The sequence below is a fragment of the Bos taurus genome, chromosome 7 (assembly GCF_002263795.3).
Source record: "Bos taurus isolate L1 Dominette 01449 registration number 42190680 breed Hereford chromosome 7, ARS-UCD2.0, whole genome shotgun sequence".
NCBI lineage: Eukaryota > Metazoa > Chordata > Mammalia > Artiodactyla > Bovidae > Bos > Bos taurus.
Window position 1 is genome coordinate 58636088 of NC_037334.1, and position 14240 is coordinate 58650327.

The 14240-nt window shown below is 43.4% G+C and overlaps 1 protein-coding gene across 3 annotated transcripts in view; it reads right to left on the reverse strand.

Moving 5' to 3' along the window:
- DPYSL3 (dihydropyrimidinase like 3) overlaps window positions 1-14240 on the reverse strand; it is a 117313-nt gene that overhangs the window by 42594 nt on the left and 60479 nt on the right. Inside the window, exon 1 of one of the 3 annotated variants that reach the window (XM_024994066.2) lies at window positions 9253-9339. The exons of the other annotated variants lie outside the window; for them this stretch is intronic. Coding sequence (XP_024849834.1) covers window positions 9253-9264 — 12 coding nt within the window. The 5' untranslated portion in view covers window positions 9265-9339. Of the gene's footprint in view, window positions 1-9252; window positions 9340-14240 lie in introns of those variants that run through there. 3 annotated transcript variants of the gene reach the window in all.

Here is a 14240-nt window from a genome sequence, read left to right on the forward strand (position 1 = left end):
AGGGGGTTTGGAACCCAATATGAAGCTAATTAGAGACTGAACCACCAAGGACTGTGGCTGCCTCAGGCGCTGCATGGCCACCAGGACTCAATGCAGCCCACTCTTATAGCCCAGCCAGGTTCCAGGTGTGCCAGCCACCAAGCTGGGCTCCGCGGGGTTCTCCCAGTACTGGGAGAATCAGGCCGACTACCTAACCAGGACTGTGATCTTGAGTTAGGACGTAACCTCTCAGCACCCCAGTTTTATTAGCTCACAGTGGTAGTATTAATACCAGGCTCACCTCACAGGGTGGCGGCCGGAATGCAATAAGGGGGATGAAGGGGAAAAAGTGTGTGTGTGTACATGTATATATAAAATATCTAACATGCTAACACGTAGTAAATACCCATAAATACTAGTTCCGTTTATTCTACTCATTATTTACAGTACTTTAAAGTTTAGTAAAATGCTTTGAATTAAGAAACTTACGGGGGAGGGACTATTGTTCCCATTTTCTAAATGGAAGATCTACACAGAGAGAGAGATGACTTTCTCCAAGTGACAGAGTTGATTAGTTGCAGCTGGAAGCAAATCCAGGTCTTCCATCTCTTGGCTCCTGACTGCTTTCCACCTGAGGCTACTGCACCAATAATCCGTAAACCTTATGCCAGGTGGCTCTTTCTGATACTGAATATGACAAGTCCAGTGCAGGAATGCTTTCTTTGTGGTAGGAAACTTCAGGAATCCAATCACTTGTAAACCACTCCCTGTAAAGTCAGTGCATCAGACCTGCTCCTTATGGCCTAATGGTGTTTGTGTGTTTTTCAAAAAAATTTTTGGTGTATAGTTGCTTTACAATGTTGTATTAGTTTCCTCTATACAGCAAAGTAAATCAACCATACATATACATATATCCTCTCTTTTTTGGATTTTATTCCATTCAGGTTACCACAGGGCATTGAGTAGAGTTCCCTGGGCTATATAGTAGGTTCTCATTAGTCACCTATATTATGTACTGTGCTTAGTCGCTCAGTAGTATCCAGCTCTTTGCGACCCCATGGACTGTAGCCTGCCAGGCTCCTCTGTCCATGGGATTCTCCAGGCAAGAATACTGGAGTGGGTTGCCATGCCCTTCTCCGGGGGATCTTCCAACCTAGGGATCGAACCCAGGTCTCCCACACTGCAGGCAGATTCTTTACTGTCTAAGCCACCAGGGAAGCCCAAGAATACTGGAATGGGTAGCCTATCCCTTCTCCAGGGGAACTTCTCAACCCAGGAATCAAACTGTGGGCTCCTGCATTGCAGGCAGATTCTTTACCAGCTGAGCTACCAGGGAAGCCATTATCTATATGATTATACACAGTATCAATAGTGTGTATATGTCAATCCCAATCTCCCAATTAATGCATTTTACAGAGAGACCTGATTTACTATCCAGGATAGCAGAGGCCCTTGACATTTGATAAAGTCCAACTTTTTTTTTCCTTCACTAGAGTATGATAATGATCAGAGAAATCAACTATAAAAAATTAAGAGTTTGTGAGAAAATGGGAGAGAAGAGAGACAGAGAGAAAAAAGAAGAAGGAAAGGAGTGAGAAAAGACAGAGGTGCAGAGGGAGGAAGGGGGAGAAAGAAAACCCACAAGCAAATGCTGTTAACAATGGCTATGATTCCAACTAGACTAGCGAATGCAAGGACAGAATCTTGAACTCAAGCTGGCTGGGGATGCCGGCTCCCATTTCAGTATTCCTCACCTAGTATTCAACTTGAAGGACTTAAATTACCACCTCCATCTGAGCTAATATGAATATGTTTCCCAGAGAAACCAGAGCCCTCCATGGATTTCTTCCCAGGCAATAAAGTCAGCCCCGGGACAGTACTCAGGACACATCTGTTCTCTGCTCTGCAGACATTCCAGCAGCTCAGAACAAAAACTCTAATCCGAGGAAGGACAAAAAAAAAAAAAGAGGATATAAACTGGAGATGGAATCTTCTACAGTCAAATCTTTTATTACCTGTGTTCAAATCACAAAGCACAGACTCCGACCCTCAGTGGGGACTCAAGATCCTTTTAAGTCCAGATGAAGGCACAGGTGGTTATTTAAAATAAAATCCCATCTGTATAATTAGATTTGACTCCCTAAAAACACTCCCATTCTTAAGAATAAACAAGATGGATAGACTACACACATGAAATCTTGTTACTTTTCTTTCCTAAAGCAGCATCATTTAAAGAAGACGGAGTAAAGGCTTTCTAAGACAGTCCTGGTTGACTCACTATGGGATTCAGAAAAAGGTACTGACAAGGCTGGAGAGCAGCCTTCTCAACCCATCTCTGCTGTTGAATATGCAACCTTGGGTGAGGAGTTTGACTTCTCAAAGAAACACTACCTGTGTTTGGATGAGTGACTTCACCTCTCTAGGCTTCAGTTACCTCATCTGTGAAATGGGGGACAATGATCACTTTCTCTGAGGGTGCTGGTTAGGATGATGGTGAGTCTCTGCTTGGGAATGTATGGATCTTAGTACATCGGAGTTACTATTATGGTTATTCTTTCTTCCAATCATAATGGCTGCCGTACAATGCCCCTCTCACAAACACTCTAGAAGAACTGAACCAACACTCTGTTCATCAAAATCTAACAGGCCTTTCCATAAAGGGAATTCCAGAGACGCCAGTCCCCAGCCAACCCCCAGCAACTGTTCTCAGCTCCTGCCACCAGCAGCCAAGGTCAGCCAAAACTTCTCTGTTTACACCCACCCGCAAAGGGCAGGTTCCCACGGCCCGTCCAGGTCATTATTCCTTTGGAAATAAGGCTCCGTGAGCAGATAACAATCTACATGCCCTCCTCCTTCAAGAATGCGGAGTGGGTGGCGAGGTCTGAAACCAGCCCCCAAACTCGCTCTCCCTGCCCAAAGCATGGATCAGTTTCCAGGCCCCTCAGTGACAAACATGCCATGGAGACAGAGAGAGAGAGTGAGGTCAGGGAGAAAAGAAGACTTCCTGGAGGGCAATGCAGCCTCTTGGCTCTGAGTCTTTGTTGAAGCCGGGGGCAGATGTACAGGGCTGGCTATTTCAGAACTCTGAACTGCTACAGGTGAATCTCAAGAACATTCCTCCAGGACATCACTGGTGGTCCAGGGGTTAAGACCCTGCGATTCCAATGCAGGGGACATGGGTTCAACCCCAGGTCAGGGAACCAAGATCCCACATGCCACGTGGCATTGCCGAAAAAAAGAAAAAGGAATACCTCCTTTCTCTCATCACCCAAATATACTTATGACTAAGTGTGCACCATGGAAGCTAACAGGGGACATTCCCCTCAGAACATAGCCCACTATATATAATGCGTAACGAACAGCAAGCACTGTTTCCACTTTCTTTAAAGGGCTCGATTTGGCCCTGGAGGGCCAACCATAAGGTGGAGGAAGCAGTGGCCAAGGGCAGGATTAACCAGGGCAAGGTGGCGGCCCCGTCTTCTGAACCAGAACACCAAAGCCAGCTGTGTGCATTACTCCCCCTACAACTCCATGTTCACCATTTGAAGACATGGTTATCAAAGGGCCAGACAAGTGACGTGGCTGCCTGGGTCAGACTGGAGTGGCGGAATGAACTGTGGATGGCATCTTAATCCCAGCCCCCGATAACGCTCTCCCAATCTTGAACAGGGTCCCAAACACGGATAAGCACAAGTGGAAAACCTGGCCAGGAACCAGAGGATGACAAGGGGAGAGATGACCCAGCGATGAACAGAAGGAGCCACAAAGTCATCCTATCCTCAAGCAGGAAGGTCAGCTGGGCTTGTGAAGCCCAAACCTCAGTCCTCACTGTGTATTTCCAAGACACTGGACAGATCCTGGTACAAACTGTACTGTTATTTCCTTAATATTATCCTGAAATAAATGTATTTTTAAAGTAAACACTGTCTCACTCCCATAAATTCTAAGCTAGTATCACTTACCAAAAATAGACAGTAAACCCAGGAATGAACACAATAAAAACCTCATGAAATTTTGGCTGCATTCTTCCGTCCTCAAAAGGATTCTGAAGGATGGGCCTCAGATCTGCTACCTCTGTTAAAAGGTAGATTACCCAGTGTTGGGGGGGCAGGGAGGGTGTTCAAGACAAATCACCACTACCTGAAGACTTTTTCCTTCACCTGAAAGGAGACAAAATTTCTTTCTATGTGGTTCAACGTTATCGAATGCCCTCTTTCAGAATCATCTAAAATGACGTAATGTAACTGCAGGACCACCCTCCCTGCTCTTGAAACAAGGACCTGTATGGGTCGCCATGGGTTGCTTTGTCAGAAGTAAGAGCAGCGCCTGAAGCAGAGTCACAGGGATGTCCCAGATCCTGGGCAGCAGAGCAGAGGGAGGAGGGTGCTGGGGATTAGGCAGGCTCACCGGGTCAAAAGGTTAGGGAGGAGGAGGGAGAGGGCAGGGTGGAGTAAATCTAGAGTGAGGACAAGCATGCCTCATCAGAAAATAGGATGTACCAAATCTGGGCACAAGAAAAAAATGTGGTACATCCTCAGCTGGGCTTAGGGGAGAGGAAAATGGAAAGGCTGCCGTCTGGATGGAAACCAGCCCTAATCGCAGTTCTCAGAGCCATCCAGAAGTGCAGCAGTGACCAAGGGAGTCTGGAAGCCAAAGCTGTGTTGGCATCTCTGCTACTGACTCACTGTGTGATTTTAGGCAAGTGACTCAATGGATCCATCTCTGGGCCTCAGCATCTCTGGTTGAGTGAAAGGTCCATTTGTTTATTGTAAAATACAGGTAACTGCCTACCTCCCAGGGCTACTGTGAGAATTAAATATGATGATGTAGTGTTGGGCACTTATAGAAAAGGCTCCATGAGTGGCAGGCATCACAAATATTTCTACTAATTTCTCTATTGTGCTACCACCTCTATTTATTGCTCTGATTATGGACATGTCCAATTAAAGGCAAATCTAAATGGCAGTACAAATGTTGGTTGCTACTACTATTAGATATAAAGCACCTGAGAAACACATTGTATTGCTCAGGACAAGTGTAAAGTAGAACAGAGACTGACAAAAAGTCCATAGTTTAAGAGACTTAATTCCTGGCCAACTTTGGTCTGGATTTATATGAGAGTTTTGTGTTTTGTTGCTATTTGGGTTTTTTTCTGTTTGTTTCATTTGTGCGGCATTGTTTTTTGAGGCCTCAAATCCACGAGCTATGGAGGAAAGCTCCATACTCATAATCAGACTAGGAAATTGGAGTCTAGCTACATTCAAACAGCAGACTATGTCCCCTTAGCCCAACAGCCTGTGTGAGAGCCAAATGCTTCGTTCATCAGGGAAGAGGGCCTGAAATTTCAACCAGGCCTTGATTCTAGGGATAAGCAGTTTTAATAATTCATTCCTGAAATGTACACTTGTGTGACTACTGGCTGTGAAGATGTTGCATTAGATGTGCAGAAGGGCAGGAATTCTGATCAGAGTGAGTGAAGAGTAATTCATAACCAGCATTTACTGAAAAGTTCCAACATGCCAGAAACTCTTACAAGCTTTATGTACATTTTGTTCAATTACTCCTCCATGAAATGAATTATCTGTTCTTCTCCCCACTGAGTTGATGAACACACGGCATCTTGGGGCGGGGGGAGGAAGGCACAGGGTCTGGTGTCACAGAACCAGTCACCGTGAGACCAAATCTATCAATGCAAGACATGCATTTCAGGGAGGAAGCTGTAGAAATGGGTGGCGTCCCTCATACTTCGTATCCTGGAAGCGGGAGATGCAAACGACGACTGGCTTTGGGTTTCACCTTTATCCCATGGGTCCTGGAGAGCTCAGGAAGGAGTTTGAGAAAATGAGTGAAATACAACCCCAGAGTTTGAAAGAAAACCTGACAGAATGAACATGCTCAAGATAAAGGAAGGAACTAGTTAGAAAGTAATAGCAAATGTCAGTGGGGAAAAAAAGGAAGATCTTTATTGCTCAGGATGCCAGGACACAGATGGAAGACTCAGAGTGGATTATTAAAGAGCATTTAACAAAGGGATTATTTAACAAGGCATGGGCAGGCTTTAGGGAGATTAAATGGATGGGCAGCCCCCAGGGCCCACCAACAACAGGGAGTCACACCATCCCCAGGCCCAACGAGGCCAGAGGAGTGATCACCAGAGTCAAAGTGGGGGCAGGTATACGGAGAGGGCGCTGCCAGGAGATGTGCCCTGCAGCAGGGGCACACCACCACTCCACAGTCACCCAGCAGCATGGAGTCAGGGCGAAATACCCTGACTTCACCGTCCACCCTCCCTCAACACTGAGTGGCACCACGTGAACTAAATCCAAACCCGAGCCCAAGGGCAAAGGACCTACTGATGCAGCCCAGACAGGTCCAGGGCACGGAGCAATACAGAAAATCCTGGAGATGGCAGCTGGAGAGGCAGAAAGAAAACATCGAGTCCAGTCCCTGAACGGCCAGCCATGGGACACGATTTAATAAACTGAACACGGCCACACTGCGGATTATGACGCAGAGACTTTTAAACAGGTTAAATTTAATCCTGAACTGAAGCAATATCGAACATGAGTACATTTCAATGTGTCAAATACGATACTGTTCTTGCAAAAGCAAACAAATATACTACATGTAAATATGTTTATTATGTTTCCATGTGAGCAGCAGAAAGGTCTGGAGGGATGCATATCAAATCATCGACATTAGGAATGGCAAGAGACAGGGAGTCAAAGGGCGGAGGTAGAGAAACTTTTTTTTCTCTTTTTCCTCTATACATTATTTCACTAGTTGCACAAAACATATGTCATTTTATAACTTTCAAAAGTGATTTAATGCAGAAAATTATACAAAAGAGAACAAGGAGTTTGCTGTGCTCCAGGTGACAGGAAGAGCATGGATTAGAACACATACGATACACTTCGGAGAAAAGCTGGAACCTGCTTAGCAAGGAAGGGTAATAGAAAGTGATGTGACACTATTTACAGTATCTAGGAAGCAACCTAAATGCCCAGTGACAGATGAATGGATAAAGAAGATGTGGTGTATATATATACACACACAATGGAACAATATTCAGTTATCAAAAAGAATGAGATAATGCCATTTACAACAACATGGATGGACCCAGAGACTGTCATACTAAGTGAAGTAAAGGCAGAGAAAGACAAATACCATATGGTATCACTCACATGTGGAATCTAAAAAAATGACATAAGCGAACTTATTTACAAAACAGATACAGACTCACAGACATAGAGAACAAGCTTATTGTTACCAAAGGAGAAAGGGGTGGGCGAGAGATAAACAGGAGTTTGGGATTAGCAGATACAAATTACTATATATACAATAGATAAACAACAAGGTCTTAATGGAGAACACAGGGAACTATACTCAAATCTTGTAATAAACTATAATGGAAAATAATCTGAAAAATGATATCTATGTATGTGTGTATATATATATATGCGGGTGTGTCTGAATCACTTTGCTGACACCTGCAACTAACACAACATTGTAAATTAACTACATTTTGATAGACAGACAGACAGACAAATAGGAAGTGATGTGCCAAAGGCGAATGACATGTCAAGGCAAGCTGGTCAGAAAGAAGCCATTAATAAACATGGAGAATTGAAAGGAGAGTCATGAAGTTGGGGTGCAAGAACATGAAGAATAATTCTGAGGTGCTGTCAGTCACACAGCACATAGGTAGGGAAAAGGACCTGAGATTTAAGAGACTGGTCAGAAGCTGATGGCTGGAATTGCGTTAACTCCACACTAAGATGGCTATACCAACTGAATGGGAATGAAGGATAGTCCAGGCTCCTGAAATGGGAGTCAGGACCTGGATTCTGGCCCCAGCTCTGCAACTCTGAGCAAAGCACTTCGCCTCTTGGGGCTGCTGTCCGCTGAATGGGACCTACTTCCCTCTTTTAGAAGCAGTTCTCTCTCCACTTTGATCATGGGCATCTGGCAGCCGGCTTTGACTGGGTCTTTGGACTGACAGGGAAGCCTAGTGAATCCCCACCCTATTGCTGCTCAGAAACAAAAAACTCTTTCAGTAAAGCTGAAAGCCAGCCAAAATGCAATTCCAAGAGGAGCAATCATGCTTGGGCCTTGGAATGTGTGAGCAGCACCTGCAAACGACAGGCAATTGTTCCCCATCTATTTGTGGAGGCTACGGGAGTTCTCCTCCAAGTCTCACCCTGTACTTCTAAAATTGGCGGGGGCTGCCTGGTGACTGCGGTTGCAAGCACACAACCAATGGCTTCTGCAGCCTCCTAAAACTGGCCAGTGGCAGATGTGTCAAGAATGTACAGCTACCGTGTTGTAGCTCGCACCACGCTGCCGTGGAAAGGGCCCTTGGAGAGAGAGTGTGGGAGGGAGGAGCTGTTTCAAAGACCCGAGATGCTCCCAGTTTGCTCCGTCGTGAAGTCCAGGTGGTGAGTCAGTGCCAGGGCAGCTCAATGAATGATGAAATGAGAAGAGCTTTGGACTCACAGCCCTGGCTATAAAATGAGGGGAATGATATCTGTCCCAAAGGACTAAGGTCTAGCCCAAATCCCAGTGCATGGTAGGTGCTCAAGAAATGCATGTTTCTTTAAAAGATGAACTCAGATCTCAGGTCAATGTCTCTCAGCTGGATGACTACCCACTTTTGTCTCTATCTTTGAAAAGTAGCCTGACTTTCCACCTCTTTTTAGTTAACATATATGTCTTAACTACCTTCCTATCAGAACCCAAATACACTTCCTAAGAAGTATGGGAAACAAGGGGGATGAGGCATTTTCTCTTTTTTCTGGCTCTTTTCTTGACAAAAGAAGATGACAATGGTGATGACTGACTCTCTGGGTCACACCTTCTGACTGCCTAGGAACCTGCAAACCCACAGCTCTGCTTTCATTTGATCAATAGGTGGTTAAGCACTATTTTTGACTCTGACTATTTTTTAAGCCCCAAACTTCTCTGAGTTCTATTGACAGAGAAAACTGCAGACACTCCTGAAAACAAAGACTTCAAGAGATCAGGAAGACCTTGAATGAAATGAAACTTTGAAATAAATACAATTGAGGCACCACTTGAAAACGACCAGAACTCAAAAATAAAATGAGTAGGCAGTTAATAAGAAAAGGATTCTTCACCTTCAAGGTAGACCCAAGGCTTACCCAAAAGGTACCTCCTGGAATATACTCAAGACTGCTTTCTATTTGGAAATGCCATGCTGACATTATAGGAACTGATTCTCTGTGCCTGGGGGCCCACCGACTTCATCCCTACCTGCAAAGCCATGAGTTACAAGCTTCTTTTCCCAGTGGTCACTAGCTCACATTCTGTGATTCTAACACCAGAGAACAGCCTTCTTTGGAATAGTTCCACACTAATCCATTCTTTTATGACATGTCTCTGCTCAGGAATGTTTCCAAAAATGCTTGGGCTGCTGAGGTTTACAGTTGCAGATATCTTCTGCATAATAGAATAAGATGTACATTGTGACATGTATTAAATTGTGTCTAAAAAATAGCATAAGTTATAACTTCTGCCAGTCTTTACAAGTCATCTCAGAAGCAGCAGGTTTTCATCTATGTGTTAGGACTTGTGTCCATTATCCCAAGTCTTTTCATCTTTCATTGATCACTTCATTCACTTGAGATTAGACCACGAGACAGATAGTTTAGCTGTCTTTTTTTTTAATTTTTGATTTTTTAATTGAAGTATAATTGATTCAAAATATTGAGTTAGTTTTGGGCATGCAGCATAAGTGATTCACTTGCTACACAGCAGAAAACAATATAACACGCAACTATACACAATAGAAGTTTTTTTTAAAGATGCGCTATATTTATGCAATGGAATATTATTCAACCTTAAAGGAATGAAATATTGTCATTTGCAGCAACATGGATGGACCTAGAAAATATTATGCTTAGTGAAATAAGTCAGAGAAAGATAAATATTAGATGATATCACTTATAGAACCTAAAAAATAATACAAATGCATCTATATAAAAATAGAAACAGATTCACAGACATAGTTGTCTTCTGATAACCCTATTTTCTGGACACCCGTCCTCCCCAGACTGCTTACTGAGGAAAAGCACATGTGTTTAAGGTAAAGGAACAGTGTGCCTTTCCATTCATTCATTTATTTATCTATTCATTCCTTCGTGTAATGTTTGTAAATGCCTCCCATTCACAGTACTAGGGACACATGAGTGACCAAAATTAAATCCCTGACCTTACAACTGTAGCAGTTGAAACAGCAAAGATTAAGTCAGCTACTAAGTAGTGTAATTTCAACAGTGATAAGTGACATTTAGAAAGAAGGTGAGGGGGTGGTGGAGGGTTGGAATGGTCTGGGACTGCTTCTGACTAGGTTTTCAAGAAAAGGCACATCTAAGAAGCTGTCTGCAGAACTGAGCTTCACAAATAAAGACTCCTAGAAAAGACTGTTCCCATCTCCAAGGGTGCAGAGAGTGAAGGAGCTCTGAGCTGCACATGTTAGGTGAGAGAGAGAGAGAGAAGGGAAGATGTCTGATGCCAATACTCCAGAGGCAGTGGAGATAGTAGGGGCCAGGCCATGTGGAACCTTGAGCACTGTCGTCTGGGTGCTATTCCAAGTGCAACAGAGTTTGTTTTGGCTACGTTGGGTCTTCCCTGTGTTACGTGGGCTTAGTTGCCCTGAGGCACAGGGGATCTTAATTCCCTGACCAGGAATTGAACCCATGTCCCCTGCACTGGAAGTCAAATTCTTAACCACTGGACCACCAGGGAAGTCTCCAAAACAAATTTTTGACCTGGGGAGTGACTTGATCTGATTTACAAGTTAAAGGATCACTTCACTCATGCATGAAGAAATGACCTGATGGCTAGCAACATGGGGGCACTGAGACCAGTGGAAGGCTCCTGCAGTAAGGTGATGGAAGCTCTAGCAAGGTGGTGGTGGCAGGGATGAAAAAATGGGGAAATGTGGCTGGATCAAGAGTCTCTTCGAAAGATAGAGCCCAATAAGTTACACAGCAGGTATATAGCTGGGCTGGGCCTTGTCCCCAGGATCTGTTGTAAGCAAAGCCCAGGCACCTCTCAACTTGCTTGTATATTCTTACTGATAAAGTCCAAGTAAGTTTGAAAGTGTTAGTCACTCAGTCATGTCCAACTTTTTGCGACCCCATGGACTATAGCCCGCCAGGCTCCTCTGGCCATAGGATTCTCCAAGGCAAGAATACGGGAGTGCATTGCCATTCCCTTCTCCAGGGGATCTTCTCCATCAGGGATCGAACCCAGGTCCCCCACATTGCAGACAGATTCTTAACCCATCGGAGTTGCCAGGGGGACATGAAAATAAGTTTAACCCATATGTTTAAGAACGATAGACCACACTACCTTAAAACAGGGACGACACTGCTGTAAGAGAGTTGTCAATGTTCAGTAGTTAAAGCATCTTCTATTTCCCATATCCTAACAAAAGATTTTACCAGCAGCTTAAGTTCATTTGATTTTTTTGGTTGATTACACATTTATCAGGTCTTTTTTCAGCAATAAGACCTGGCGGACCAGTGGTTAAGACTCCACACTTCCACTGCAGGGGATGCAGGTTTGATTCCTGGCTGGGGAGCTAGGACCCTAAGTGCCATACCAAAATAAGTAAGTAAATAATAAAAATAAAATAAAAGTAAAATATGCAGTGGCAAAACTCTGGCATAGACTGTTTCTATGCCCCCTTGTGTAACAGATGTATGTATGGGTCTGCTTTCCTGCCTTAGCAAATATGACCCAGCATGGGTAACTGATTCTCTTCTGATGGGTCAGATTTCTTTAGGGCCTAGGGTCCATCACTGTGAACATGAATTTTTCATTATGTGGAGAATGTGGTTTCATTTTGACATGTGAACCCACTGGGAAGAGATACTCAAATATGTTATCTTAAAATTTCCCTGATCTCCATTTTTATCCTAAAATCAACAGCCAACTATTTCCTGATCAATCGATCAAGTGGATTCCAGGTGACTGAAAATTTTCCCTTCCTATCTTTAAGCAACTTCCTAACAGTGGTTACTAAATAGCTCAGGTCAACTTCAGTGTAATGGATGAAGGTTTTAAAGTCAGGCAAGGAGATGAATTTGGACGAACCTTCACCACTTAGTCAATAAATACATACATTTAGATAAGTTAAATGTCTGAGCCTCAGTTTCCTCATCTATAAGGTGGAGCTATATATAGCTTTAGGCATGTTATAGCATGAAATGAGATGCCATATACAAAATTATGATTGAAAATCAAGTTAGTACAGGCTTTGGCATGGCATTATTTCCTTAAAAAACTAATTACCTGGGTTTCCCCTTCCTGTTCACTAAGAGCTTTACAAATCTGAAAATTTGAATTTTAAATGTCATTGTTCTTAACTTCCCTCCATACTAGTTTGCTGCTGCCACAGCAAAGTGCCACAGACTGGTTGTCTTAAACAACACACGTTTATTTTCTCACAGTTCTGCAGGCTCCAAGTCCAAGGTCAAGGTGTCAGCAGGGTTACTTCCTTCTGAGGCCACCCTCCTCAGCTTGCCCAGTTTCTCCTCCCTGTGTCCTTCTCTGGGTGTCCATGTCCTAATCTGTTCTTGTAAGACACCCATCACACCAGATCAGAGCCCACTCTGATGAATTCATTTCACTTAATTATTCTTTTAAAGACCCTATCTCCAAGCACAGTCACATTTTGAGGTACTAGGGGGTCAGAATTTTAACACATGAATTTCAAGTGGATACAAATCTGCTCATAACACACCCTTCACATTTTACCCCTAAAAAAAATGTGAGAAAAGAACTGAACCAGAGCAAAGGAAATGAGTCCTTTGCCTCATGTTTTCAAAAACTATTTCTCTGCATGACCTCTGGCAAGTTATCTTCCCTCTTTGGTCCACATTTTCTTAATCCTTAAAATAAGAGGGTTGGAATAATGCATTTCTTATTTCTCTTCCTGGCCTTAACCAACCAATGCTAAGTTGATTTCTCACAGCAAAGAATCTGAGATAGAGCATGCAATGAAATAACTGGAATGACAACACAACAAAACAAAAACATACCTTCTTTGTGGAATAAATCTAGGATGGATTTTTCTAGAAGCAGAAGAGGATTACATTCAACTGTTCTAAAATGTTTTAGGTTGTTGCAAACCCTTTCTAAGGCCATAATTTAAACCAACTTGGTTGGATAAACCAGAAACTCCACTCTGAATTTATCAATCTCCCCAAACAAAGTAATCGCATCAAGATATGGGACACAGATTGGCTTGGGGGGGAAAGAGAGTATAATTTCAAATAAAGTTCTCCTTGAAAGAATTAAGTGGGGAAATTTTTTAAAAACAAACACACGTATACACAGAAAATGTAAAATTAAAACCAGCTTCCAAGCTTATAGGTTAAGCCATTAAGGAGAAGGAGGGGAGAGGAGAACAGGCATACTTCCTCTCCAGCTGCGTAGCTTTTGGTCCTGAGACACGGTGTATCTCTACAGATGTCAGCAGCCTCAGCAAGACAGGGAGGTAAGCACGGTGGTGGTGAAGGGACAAACACGTGCTCATGGGGAGAGCAGGAGAAAATAGAGAGGGGCAGTAGTTTTCCCCCTGAAAATGGCAAAACTGCTGGATCAAGTAGAGAGATGACAAGAATATAAGACTAACCTCAAAGATACTGGGACTCAAATCAGAATCTAACACAAGCTGAGCAAATGTGGGCAAGGTACTCAACTTAGCATGGGGCAACTTCTGACTTCCGCTAAAAAGCAGCAACTGAAAACACGGCCACCGTTTCATTTCTTGCTGTTGAATACAAGGTCTCGGAAACAATCGAAAATTCAAACAAAACAGAACTGACTGAAGCACTGGGAACAATATGAAGATATTTGAAATTACGTTATGTAAAAACAGAGTTGCCATATGACGCAGCAATCCCATTCTCAGGCATATATTTGGACAAAACTGTAATTCAAGAAGATACACGCAGCCCCAGTGTTCATAGCGGCACTGATCACAGTAACCAAGACACGTGAACAGCCTAAATGTCCACGGACAGATGAATGGGTATAGAAGATGTGGTACATACATACGATGAAATATTACGCAACCATAGGAAGAAAGAAATTATGCCATCTGCAGCGGCATGGATGGATTTAGTGAAGTCAGTCAGGAAGAGAAAGACAAATACCATATGCTTATACGTGGAATCTAAAATATGACACAAACGAACCTATTTACAAACAGTGACAGACTCACAGAC